The 13,859-nt window shown below is 40.6% G+C and overlaps 1 protein-coding gene across 4 annotated transcripts in view; it reads right to left on the bottom strand.

Annotated features, from left to right (window-relative positions):
- The window catches only part of LOC122309481 (sacsin), a 70,166-nt gene that overhangs the window by 13,569 nt on the left and 42,738 nt on the right, over positions 1-13,859 (bottom strand). For all 4 annotated transcript variants that reach the window (XM_043122981.1, XM_043122984.1, XM_043122985.1 and 1 more), the window contains exon 6: positions 7,249-7,469. In XM_043122981.1, coding sequence (XP_042978915.1) covers positions 7,249-7,469 — 221 coding nt within the window. The remainder of the gene's footprint in view (positions 1-7,248; positions 7,470-13,859) is intronic.

The raw sequence follows: 13,859 nt of genomic DNA, 5'->3' as shown, positions 1-13,859 counted from the left end.
GTAGGAAGATTAGAAAGAGTACTCTTAATCAATGTGAGCCTTCCTCCTTTCGACAAGTACATTCTCTTCCAACTCGCTAGCCTTCTCTCTATTTTCTCAATCACTGGCTCCCAAAGGAGGGACGATCTTGCCCCAACCCCCAATGGAAGACCCAGATACGCAATGGGAGGGAAGCTACCTTGCAACCTAACGAACGAGCCAGTTGCCATAAATTTGGCACCACTCCAATTGGTACTACCTCGGACTTGTCAAAATTCACTTTTAACCCAAACACTGCTTCAAAACAAAGAAGCATCGCCTTCAAATTCCGCACCTGATTCTGATCTGCATCACAAAGGAAAAGAGTATCATCTGCAAACAATATATGAGATATATTAGTAATGCCCCTCTTCGGATTTCCAACCGAAAAACCGTTCGCCATGCCATTACGAGTCAAAGCTGAAATCATCATGCCTAGACCCTCCATCACAACAACAAACAATAATGGCGACAACGGATCGCCTTGTCTCAGGCCTTGTGTACTATGAAAGAAGCCAGCTAGGCTACCATTAATTAACACATAGAATTTAGCCGTTGATACACACCATCGGATTCATGACCTCCACCTCACCCCAAAACCACATCTCCCAAGAAGATAGAGTAAGAAATCCCAATTAACATGATCATAAGCCTTCTCCATATCCAGATTGCAAATGATCCTAGTAACACCTTCCTTCATTCTACCATCCACACACTCGTTCACAATAAGAGCCACATCAAGGATTTGCCTACCTTTAACAAAGGCATTTTGAGGCTTAGTGATAATCTTCCTACCACCTCACTAAGCCGGTTCGCTAGCACTTTAGAGATGATCTTGTATACACCACTCATTTAGCTAATGGGACGATATGCATTTACCTCATTAGCCCCCACCTTCTTCGGGATCAATGCTATGAAAGTTGTATTTAAACTTTTTTCAAATTTTCCAGCCACGTGGAGTTCTTGGAACACTTTCATAATGTCTTCCTTTACCACATCCCAACATTCTTGAAAGAAACCCATAGAGAACCCATCCGGCCCCAGTGCCTTATCCTTAGCCAATTTTCACACAACCTCCGCCACCTCCTCTTCCTCAAAAGCTTGTTCTAGTAAAGATACATCACTCTCTCCAATGGAGTCAAAGACCAAACCATCACGAGATGGCCGCCAACTCATTGGTTCAATAAGGAGTTGCCCATAAAAGCCAACTATATGGTCCTTGATAACCTGTTCCTCCCTACACTCAGTACCATCAATTTTCAGCATCTCAATATTATTGTTTCTCCTATGAGAATTTGCAACTCGATGGAAAAACTTGGTACAACGATCTCCTTCCCTGACCCACAAAGCTCTTGATTTTTGCCGCCACGAAATCTCTTCCAATAGGATAATTCTCTCAAGCTCCTCACCCAACAATGTCCTCCGTTCTACTTCAGTTTGAGTAAGGGATCTAAACTCTTGAATCTGCTCAATTTCCTGAATCTCCCTCATCTTTCCTTCTTTTTTTTTTTTTTTCCCCTAAGATCACCGAAAGATTGCGTATTCCAAAGTTTCAAATCTCTTTTTAGCGCTTTCAATTTGCCAACAAGAATAAAGCTTGGGGTACCTTGAAATTGATACGACGCCCACCACTATCTTACTCATTCCACAAAACCTTCCGGCACCACATGTTCTCAAATTTAAAATATCTTCGACCACTTCGCAAACCACCGCAGTCAAGCAAGATAGGCCAGTGATCCGAACTAATACGAGGCAAATGCCTTTGTCAAACGTCAGGGAAATGGCTCTCCCACTAAGGAGAAATGAGGAAACGATCCAAACGAGACCACGTCTGATTGTTAGCCCACTTGGCAGAGCCCCCGGCTAAGGGCCAATCTACCAAATTCAAATCATAGATGCATTCATAGAATTCAACCATAGCTGGCCTCCCTCTTCTATTACCGAAAGATTCACTTGGAAATCTAGTAACATTAAAGTCTCCCCCAATACACCGAGGGAGGTTCCACCAACTATGAACACCGGATAATTCTTCCCATAAAAGTACTCCATTGCTGTTCAAATTTGGACCATATACACTTGCAAAAGCCCATAAAAAGTTATCAGACACACTCTTGAACGAGCATGCTACCATGTATCTCCCTATGAATTCCTCCATTTTTTCCACCACCCGCCAATCCCACATGACTACCACTCCACCTAACGCCCCATTAGAGGCCAAGTAAACCCAATCCACATTAACACCACTCCACAAGCTCCTCACAATCCGCCTATCAATCTGCTTCATCTTGGTCTCTTGCAAGCAAACAATGTCTACTTCCACTCCCAAAGCATGTTTCTTATCCGCATATGTTTAGTAGCCTCATTTAGCCCATAGACATTCCATGATACAATTTTGGGTTTCATGGAGAATGGTCAGCCCCTTCCCTTTCGGCCTGCTCCGACTAGAGCTGCCATCAATGTTCAGTGACCATGTCAACCTCTTAAGCTCTCGCTATTTTTTCGAGACGGTCTTCCATTGTTGTTGATGCCCTACTTCTATAGCTGTAAGCAAGGCCATAAACTGTTCCTTGTATCTCTCACACTCCAGTCCCACAACTTTCTGAATCTCCTTCACCTTATCAAACACCCAACCTAAGACTCCTAAATGGATAGGAAACAGAAAATTCAATGGTGTCGGATCCACCTCTCTAGTTTCCTCCACCTCGGGAAAAATAGTTAGGCCTAGTTGTTCCCTCAAGGCCAAAGCATGCTCTTCATCAGAGGACACCCCTTCAACAAAGTCATAGAGAGACCCCTCCAATTCCAAATCATCCGAGGCTTCCCCATCCCTCACAACCACCTCGAAATCCACCAAAAGTAAGCTAGAAGAGTTCGCCGGAGCCCCACTAACCACCAGAATCCTCATCGGCACAGTCTGATCCTGATTCGACGCAGGGAACTCCTCTCAACTCGCAAAGGTCATCTCAGGCTCAGCCACCTCGGGAAGAAGACTAGAGGGGTTCGACAGAGCCACCAAAGCCCTCGTCGGCACTATCTAAACCTGATATGGTGTAGGAAAATCTCCCTCTCGATTCGCCAAGATCTTTGCAGGTTCCACCTCCCCATTCCTATCATCCCACACCTACGGGCTGTCATCTGAGAGGTCTACCATCCTCATCGGCACACTCTGTGGACCCTCCGAATCTCCACTGACTGCAGCGGCATGCACGGTGCTGGTGGCTGCACATCGGACTTTTCAACAGGAGAAGTCTTACCTTTTTTGTGAGCCATGGGCTGAGCCGTGGTTATGTGAACTATGGGCTGTGCCCCACCCGAATGGTCTACCCCCTTAATCAATGGGCCCTTCTCTTGGCCCAACCTTTTCGGCCCACTCACTTCCTTCCAGACCTCTACTCTCCCCTTTTTCTGACAGGCCTTGTCTTTATTCAAGCCCAGCCCTTCCTTCTCAACACCCCTACAACTATAGCTTACCTTATTTCGACTGACCAAAGTCTTCAAAGCCTTCAGCTCCCTTTGCAACTTCCATATTTGCTCCTCCAACACCTTGACCAGCCACTGGATTATGTTCTATTTCACTAAGAGTTCTTGTTGCCTCTTCCATCCTCTCTCTGTGATACGAAAAAAACCTCCCTCTTTTGCTAGAGTGAACAATTTCGAGTCTATTCCGACCTCTGTAAAGAATCCCATCGAAACCAACTCAAAATTGCAGTAGCAAATTCATCATTAGTTCCAAGCAAGAAGAGTTTTTTCAAAGTGTACTAAGAGACTCGTTTTCCGTAGAATATCAACAATTCAGTATGGGAGAATTAGTTCATGGATTTTAAAGGCATTATCAAGAATTTTTATTCATAAGAAGAGACGGCATAGCCCACGTATACAAGAAGTATACGTGAGAACTATCTAATTAAGGTTTACAACCGAATATAGAAAATCATGGACATTTAGTCCATTAAAATTAATGACCCCCTGCCCATAAGAACAAGGTTTTAAAAAAAGAAAACTTTAAGCTCATCCATTGTCCTCTCGCGGTCCTAAGTTTCTATCATTTCTTTCCCGCCAAGTGCACCAACACATACATATATGAGCCATTTTCCAGATTGCTTCCACTTGTTGATTACCTTGGAGGCCTCTCCAGCTGGCTAGAAAATTCACCAGCCTCTGAGGCATGACCCATGAGAATCCAATTCCCGCACGAAAACCATCCTCCATGGTCTCGGCCACCTCACAATGTAAAAGTAGGTAATCTACTGATTCCCCATTCTTCTTACACATGTAACACCGGTCCAACACCACTACATGACGTTTCCTTAGATGTAAATAAGTAAAGCTTTATTGAAAATAAAAAAGGATGTGATCCTAGTACATAGTGGCTATACAAGATGTACATCTAATAAAAAATAGTAGTCACTCTCGATGGTGCCTTACTACTCCAAATTTGCTTTCAAGGGGTAGGTGTTCTACCCGAAACTTTCATAACAAGAGCACATTCATTACATACACATATAGCGAAAGCATCACATTAAAGCATTTTCCAATCCTTGCTTTCATAACATATCATACAATAGATGTATAGTAAAGGTCTTACAAGAAAAAGGCCAGAATCGTAGCATATAACTTGAAATTCATTTGAAAAAAATATGACATTTTAACTTTGAACATCAACCGCATGATCATACTCCTTACTATTGAGGATATCACTCCTCAATCAAAGTCTTTCCATATATGCCAGAGTTGACTACCGTGATTGTGGGAGATTTATTTGTACATTGTTTCCTTTTATTGTAAATTTATTAATTCGTATTAACTATGTACATTCTGTAAACAATTAGATAAAGCAATACAATTCACCACCGTAAAGCAAGGTGGATTTCAAACATTCTCATGCTTACCTCACACGTTAGCTTCATGAGTTCAATCACCTTCACTTAACCTGATAGGGCTAGATCAAAACCCTTGGAAAAAACACCAAGAGTGGTTGGTATTGAATTCTTGATGAATTTTGTATGATATATTGGATCTTGCACTGCTTTTCATGACAAAAACCATTCAAGAAAGAGGTAGAAATTTTTTAGAAGGTTATTAGACATCTAAACTTGAACCTTGATGAAAGGAGTTGAGAAACTTAAAGAAAACTCACCTACGTGACCAAAGGGAGGCCCATACATAGGATTTCTGTTAAAGGGTTAGAAAGGCTGTGATTTGAGAAAATTCCTTTGAGTTTTGGGGGCTGAAAATGGGAAGCAACAAGGGGGAATTGTGGCTCGGTTGAAAATTGAAATAATGAGTTTTAGGTCTTTTTTTTTATACGAAAGAGTTATGGTTTTCTTAGGCTACTCCAGGCTGATGAAAACAGGATTTTTAACTCTAGTTTCCTTAGAGAAATATTTTGGATAAGCTCCTAGAGTTTGACAGCAAGTTTTAAAAGAAAAAGTGTTCTAAAATCAAGTGCTTATCCCTAAAAATTAGGATTGGCAGCAGAAGGCATTCCTACTCCTAGTAGGAATTGAGTTTCCATAGACTAAACATTTATACAATTTCTGACTCTTCTAGGAAAATGCTGGCAGCATAATTTTAGGCTTTATCCCTATAAATTAGAGATTAACAGATCTGATTGGACACGGGAATCGGTATATAACAAGGATTCATAGTTTTTCTTCGATTCTATCGACTATTCCTATTTAAAACATGAATTGGGCCACGTTACACCTTAACTCTAGGCACTAAACAACTTTCCAATACTTCTCTAAAGCCCATAATATAGACCTGTGAAAAGAATGATGATTACTATAAAGAAACACAATTAAAAAATTCCTATTCAGCCTTTAACTAAGTCGTGGGAGTGACACTTCCCTTGGGTTAAGTGAAGAGGTTAAATTTCACTTGGTAAGCTGAGCATATGTCTTCTCTAATTTCTGAGGGTAAGTTGGGAGTTCGGAACTTTTTCTTGTTTAATCATGCACTCTTACGAAAGTAGCTTTTATGCTATCAGAATGATAGAGTTAGAGAGGCCTTGTGGACAGCACTAGATTATAAATACTGATGTTCTTGTGGTGGGTGGTGTTCAAATGAGATCAAACGGCCTGATGGGGTGGGGCTATGATATAAAAACATATAAAAAGGTTGGGGTAAGTTTTCTAAACATTCTAGTTTTGAGGACTGAGGAGTCCATTTATCATTTTTTTTATAAGAGTAAAATTTTTTTGATAATGAAGGCATAGCCCAAGTATACTGGGAGTATACATCGAACAAGCCTAATTACAACTAAGCACTAGTGAAGAGATACAAGCAAATGATGGAGATTATCCGCATTACAAATAATGGCCAAAAACCCAGGAGAGTAAAGTATTGTAAAAAAGTCGCTTCAGCTCCTCCAAAGAACACTCCATGTCTTCAAAGCACCTCTTGCTTCTCCCCATCCACAAACACTACATAATGCAATTAGGGATCATTCTCCACACAGCAAAGATTCCAAATCATCTCATCCTCCGTATATCATATTTTACTATATTGTGAGGTTGCTACTGCTTTGTGGAGTGGCCTTTTCAATATGGTTGGTTTGGTACGGGTTATGCCCAAATGAATAGTGGACCTCTTGGCTCTAGGAGAGGGGTTGTAGCAGGATGTAAGATGGTTCCTACTTACCTCATATGATGTACTTGGAGGGAAAGGAATGAAAATTTTTTTGAGGACCCAAACGGACGATTGAGGAGCTCAAAACTCTCTTTTAATATAATATTATCCATGGGACAGCCTATCTAGACTTTAATGGGCTCAACTTTAATTTCTTGTATTGTTTTCATCTTCTAGATGGTTTCTCCCTTGTATACGTAATATGCACAAATGTTGAAATGCCCCCACCAGCTCGAGTGTGGGTGTCCCATCATCTGTCAATTGTGTAACCATCTTTCTGATAGAGTTGGGAGAATGGAGGACTAAGTGATTCATCCGCCTTTCTATTACATTTGCAATTTGCATATTCTAAGAAACATATTACAAGTGCTACGGCTTATAGGATCTTAGAAGTAGCATTTCCAATAAAATAAAAAGGTAATTTGATATCCCATTTAAACTCAAGATGTTGGCAATTGCAGCCTTATCTACTTCTCAGTAAAAAATTCCTCATTTTTCTTTCTTGAAAAAAATATATATGGGAGATATGTCCAAACATTTTATGTTGTACCAATAGCTACAAACATGCAATACCTTTATTATAAGTGGAACTGTTCATACCTGTACAACTGACTTCAAGAAAAGAAGTGTTCTAGATGCATGCTCCAAAAATCTGTCAGTTATCTGTTTTATTCTCTTTAATCCAATCTCCAGTCCATCTTTCGAGCATTCAGAAGACAGAGGCATGCGGATAATGGTAGCATCTGATGATGACCATGACATATTTTGACCAATCATCATGGGGATAAATTGATCACAAAACCGCTGAGTCAAATTAGTGCCTGAAATCCCGCAGCACAAAAAAAAATCATTTCAAATCTTCAATTCTATTCATGCAGGACACTGACTATACAGATCTAAAACATTAGAAAACCAACCATCCAAGAAATTTTGGGGAAAATTTGAAAGTTTTCACTCCCAGACTATCAGATCATATGTAATATCCCCTTCAATCCAAAACTGAGTGATGAGGACCCAACACAGAGCTTAAAACTACTGCCAAATCGTGTCAAATTATACTTTCAACCTTTTAGTGTCCTACAAAGTAGGAAAAATAGAGTACTTTTTGAGGCACTTATAAGGAAAAATTATAATTTTGCATGATCTGGCGGTGGGTGCCATGGTCATTCAAGTCATGCATCCGTAATCCATTATGTCATAATTTACCTGAGGTTTACCCAAGTTGGGATAGAAAGAAACAATTTATCCATAATTTGATGGCAAGAGAAGCATACTTCAGAATATTTATCTAATGGGACAAAATAAGATGCAGAAAGACAAGGCACTGCAAGCGGAAACTGCATCGGTGAAAATGCAAGTGAAAAAAAAAAAAGATCATAACTGTTATGATTGTTGGGAACAATACAAGGGCATGGTATTTTCTACTTTGAAGCAAATCATAAGACCCATCCCCATGAAAAGCCCTCAACTTTGCAACCCCAAACTAGCAACAAAAACATCTTAAATAATGATTCTTCTATACTGGTAACTAAATCAAGCTTAAAGGGTTTGATGATGGTCCCAACCTCCTGAAGTTTTATCCCTTAGAAGTGCTTTCGGGTGAGATGACACTGTTAGTTTTTGACTCCTTCCGTTTCATTTCATACATTAGATTTCAGATTACCATGGGTCAATTTGTTTGCTTTTAAGTGGAATCAAAAGCTTTCAAGTTCTCAACAGAAGCATGGAGATTCTCAGTAAAACTTGTGGAGAAGAGCATAGGGGTATGAAGGCCTGTAGTTCTAAGTCGTAGTGGTATAGGGTGGCTGGTGGCTATGGTGGAAGCAGTGTTCCAGGCAGAGAGAGCTGGAATTCATAAAACACATGGGAAGGACCAAAGCTTTGTTGGCTGAATGCTGCTTGAATGTCCACGGTAGATATTTAACTACTACCGAATATGGTGGAGGAGGTCAGCAGGGTGTTCTAGTCATTTCGGAAGGGTATGAACATCTGGGTGGAGAAATTTGTTGTCAAGTTAAGCAGAGTATATGCTCTGTTTTTCTGAAGTAATGATGATGATTGATGGGTCACGGGCGAGAATCAGAATAACCCATTTGGTCATGAGAACTGTTAGAAGATATGTTTGTAATTATTATAAGTGTGTGAGGGTGTAAGTGTCAAGTGTATGTAGTGTGTATATATATGTTTGTACATCAATTAAAAAAAAGAAGTATTTTTCCTCCATAAACGTTTACATGGTATCAAAGCTGTCGTTTGAAGTGTTGGTGGTTTTCTGAGCTTTCCGATCAGTTTGTGGCGGTTGGAGGAAATGTTTTCAGCGGCCGGAAGCTCTTTGAAGTGTTTTCACCCAAAAAGCTTTGGGTGTATTTCCTATTTTCATAACCTTGGCCCGGGTTTTGATAAGCTTGATCCTCGTTCTACCAAATGTTTTTTTGTTGGTTATTCTCGGACTCAAAAAGGATATTGTTGTTATAGTCCAGTTCTTAGATGCTATTTCATTAGTGCTGATGTTACCTTCTTTGAGTCCATACCCTATTTCTCTGACACATCCTCGAGTGTTGAGTGCAATCCTCTACCATTACCTACTCTTATACTTTCTCCTCCTATTGTCGGTCCTCCACCTCCACCCCCTCCCCCGATTCCTTTACAGGTTTACTCGCGTCGTTCACGGCTGCCAGCTTCCATGCCTTCACTAACTGTGTCTCCATCTTCAGGTCCTGCGTTACCTAGTATTTCAGACTCTCCACCTATTGCTCTCCACAAAGGTACTCGATCTTGTGTTACTCGACATCCAATTAGTCAATTTGTCTCATATCATGCTCTATCTCCTCAATTCTCATGCTTTACCTCTCAACTTTCAAAACTTTCTTTTCCTAAGACAGTTCAGGATGTTTTATCCGATCCGGGATGGAGGACAACTATGAAAAATGAAATGGATGCCCTTCATCATCATGAGACATGGGAACTTGTTCCACTACCACTTGGTAAGCAACCTGTTGGTTGTAAATGGGTATATACAATCAAATTTCATCCTGATAGTTTGGTGGAACGTCTGAAAGCCCATTTGGTTGCTAAGGGTTACACTCAAACATATGGCATTGATTACGAGGAGACTCTTTCCCCAGTTGCCAAAATCTCCTCTGTTCAAGTGTTGATCCCTCTTGCTGCTAATTTAGACTAGCTTTTATTTCAGCTGGATGTTAAGAATGCATTTCTACATGGCGACTTGCATGAAGAAGTTTATATGGAGCAACCACCTGGGTTTACTACTCAGGGAGAGCATCGAGGTATTGTATGTAAGCTAAAAAAGGCATTATATGGTTTAAAACAATCTCCTCGAGCATGGTTTGGGAAGTTTTCTGATGTTGTATTGGCATTTGGTCTCCATAGATGCTAAACAAATCAATCGGTATTTCACTTACATAGTGATGCAGGTTACATTTTGTTGGTTGTTTATGTGGACGACATTGTAGTTACTGGGAGTGACTATTGGAATTGTTAGGCTGAAACAGTATTTACATGATCAGTTTCAGACAAAAGACTTGGGCAAGCTCAGATATTTTCTTGGAATTGAAGTTAGTAGATCTAAAGAGGGTATCAACCTATCTCAAAGGAAATATGTACTTGATCCTCTAAAAGAAACCGGCATGTTGGGTGCACGACCTATTGACAACCCTATGGACCCAAATCGTAAATTCTTGAAAGAGGAATGGGAGTTGTTTGGAGATCCAGGTAGGTATTAAAGACTTGTGGGGAAATTGAATTATCTCACTATCACTAGACCAGATATCTCTTATGCAGTGAGTGTACTGAGTCAATTTTTACAAATGCCTAGGGTCTCACATTGGGATGCTGTAATCCATATTCTTCGTTATCTTAAGCGAGCACCTAGGCAGGATCACCTTCTGATAGAAGATCTATTACTAGATATTGTACTTTTGTAGGAGGTAATTTGGTTACATGGAAGCGTAAGAAACAAGCAGTAATAGCTCGGTCTAGTGCAGAAGCTGAATACAGGACAATGGCTTACACTACTAGTGAGCTGACATGGTTGCAACACTTCCTTCAAGAGATTGGATTTCTAGCTCCTTACCCTCTCGAGTTATTTTGTGATGATCAAGCCGCAGTGCATATTGCCTCTAACCCCGTGTTCCATGAGAGGACTAAACATATAGAGATTGATTGTCACTTCATTCGAGATAAAATACTAAGTTGTGACATTGTTACACCTTTTGTGAAGTCTACTGATCAACTTGCAGATGTGTTTACTAAGTCTTTGTGTTGGAGTCGGTTAAAACATATTTGTTTCAAGTTGAGTTTATATGATATATATGCCCTAGCTTGAGGGGGAATGTTAGAAGATATGTTTGTGATTATTATAAGTGTGTGAGGGTATAAGTGTCAAGTATATGTAGTGTATATATATATGTTTGTACATCAATTAAAAAAAAAAAAGTATTTTTCCTCCATAAACATTTACAAGAACCACCAAATGGGGCCAAAGCAAGGGCATTCATGGCGATGAAGAGATCAAATGCCACAGCCTTGAAAATGGGTCATGCTTCGATGACTCAATTTGACACTAGGGGCAGAAAGGGGAACAAGGAAGGTGGTTTGACTCCTCTGCAGATCATGCAAGGATAGATTCCAAGGCAAAAGGGGTCTCACTCTAAAACTCAATAAGTGTCTCTTGCGCAAGATAGGCCCGAAACATGTCAATTTTACATTGGAATGGGCTGGGTGTGATAAGAGATGAGCTGAATCCTGTAAAGCCAAATAAAGGAAAAAAGAAAATTGGGATTGGCCCGGTTTCCATAACCCGGTCAAGGAGAGAGTGATGGGTCAAAAGAAAGCTCAGGTGATCTATTTTCATAGTGGGTTCTATATCAGGTATTGGTGTAGAGATAGCCAAAACGCGCTTCACTCCACAGGGGTGACATAGAAAGAATTGCCATTGAGAGGCACACCCTAGCCAATATTCTCTTCGATGACACACTAGCACCCACACTGGAGTTGAAGGAAAATGACATAACACTAATGCTTCCGAGAGTTTATAGGTTTGCCGTCAATCCAGAACGTCCCATGATGGAGGGAAGCATTATGCAGTGATAGCAAAATGGGGCTGTCGAGAAGGTGCGGCACAATATGCAGGAGATGGTGTTGATGAGCTGATGGGGTTGCCATTTGTGCCTTGTGAAGAAGAATATATAGGGCCTGGTGCACAATTTGGAGCTAAGCCTGGGGATGATTTTGTGCCCTTGAAATCTCTTCCTTCGATCAACAATATAGTCATTCATCATTGGATTGGGTTTTGCAAAAGGTTAAGGAGATGTAGTAGTGTTGGCATTACATGTGAGGTATTTGAAGACCAATTCATAGCATTACTTACCACCATTGAGAAGGGACATTTCCACTTAACAAAATTGGGCTAAAAAATAAGTAGGGAGCTAAAACGTCTTACTTAGGCAATCAACTACAACGCAAAGGAAGGGGAGTCTAAGTTGAGGGAGGGCAGGACCAACTTTATTTTGGAATGTCAGGGGATTGAACAAGATTAATAAGCGTCTCCAGATATTGTGTTTTCTGGCAACGAAAATGAAATATATTTCTTAAAGGATTGTTTGGATTTTGTAGGGTTGCCAACATGTAGGATGGTCCTATTTAGCTTCTAAGGGAGCGTCAGGTGGAGTATCAGTTATTTGGGATATAAGGGTGGTGGAAAGAGTTGAAGAGTGTGTTGGGGAAATACACAATGGCTTACTCTACTGAAAGTATGGTAGATAATTTTGAGTGGGCGTTTGTGGGAGTTTATGGGCCAAACCTAGATAGTAATTGATGCTTTCTTTGGGAAGAGATCGCTAGTCTACATAGTTTGTGGGACTTTTGTGCATTGGAGGTGATCAACATTACCCAGTTCCCAAGCAAAAGATTATGGAAGGCAAGTCTTTGTCCATTTATGGTGGAGGTCTCAAAGTTCATGTTTGAGCTGGATCGTATGAATATTCCTCGTGAGAGAATCATTCACGTGGTCAAACAACTAGGCTTGGTCTAGATTGGATAGATTTATAGTTTCTCTCCCTCTTGGCAAGCACATTATTTTAAGCTAACCAAAAAAGGTTTCTCTCCCTCTTGGCAAGCACATTATTCTAAGTTAACCAAAAAAGGTTTCTCTCCCTCTTGGCAAGCACATTATTCAAGGGGGCAAAGACACGTCAAATTTGAAAACATGTGGCTAAAGGTTGAAGGTGTTGTAGACAAAATCATATAATGGTGGTCCACCTATCAGACTGAAGGCACCCCAAGCTTGATAACAGCAAGTATGTTGAAAATTTTGAAGAAGATTTGGAATGATCAAGTCTTTGGCAATGTGAAATGTCAAAAGAATTCCTTACTAGAGGAGTTGCAAACTTTTGAGGTCGAGGAGAATAGCTCTTTCTAAAGAGGAAAAATTATGGAAAGACCAAATAGTATCGAAACTTGAAAGGGCCACCTTTTTTTATTTATTTTATTTTATTTTATTTTTAGGTCGGGGAACCTCTCCAAGGCAGGGCCCTTCAGACTTACCCTTGCAGAATAAACCTCGGTTTTGTGCACCGCACCCTCGAAAGTTTCTCTACATGGAACTGGTTAAATCGTTGATTTTTCACTAGGGGATGTGGCCCCAAATGATTGTTTACACCCATGAGGTGTTGAACCTCGGACCTTGAAGGGAGTGATACCCCAAGACCAAGGCCTTCACCACTTGGGCCAACTTGGGGCCAACAAAAATCTAGGACTTTAAGGTTAAGGGAGAAGGACAAATCTACCAAGTTCTTTCATCGAGTGGCCAAGTCAAATAGAAGAAACAACGCCATTGAGCAACTCAATATTGACACCATTTTTCTTCGGACCACTCCAAGATTAAGGATCACATTGCCCGATTCTACTAAGAATTGCTCACAGAACAAGTTGATTGAAGGCCAAATCTTGATGGGCTAGCATTCAAGCCTATAGAGCGAAAGAGATCTACGTGGTTGGAGAGACCGTTTGAAAACAACGAGGCGTATGAAGTGGTAAGGAAGATTGCAAAAGACAAGGTCCAGATGGATTCAACATGACACTTTTCCAATCATGTCGAGATATGGTAAATGAGGACAATATGAAGGTCTTCCACAAATATACACTTATGGTTGGTTCGAGAAAAGTCACAATGCCACCTTTATTGTGCTCAT

This window comes from Carya illinoinensis, chromosome 5 (assembly GCF_018687715.1).
Source record: "Carya illinoinensis cultivar Pawnee chromosome 5, C.illinoinensisPawnee_v1, whole genome shotgun sequence".
Classification (NCBI taxonomy): Eukaryota; Viridiplantae; Streptophyta; class Magnoliopsida; order Fagales; family Juglandaceae; genus Carya; species Carya illinoinensis.
The sequence above is the reverse complement of the archived record's forward strand: the minus strand, read 5'-3'. Positions and strand labels throughout refer to the sequence as shown.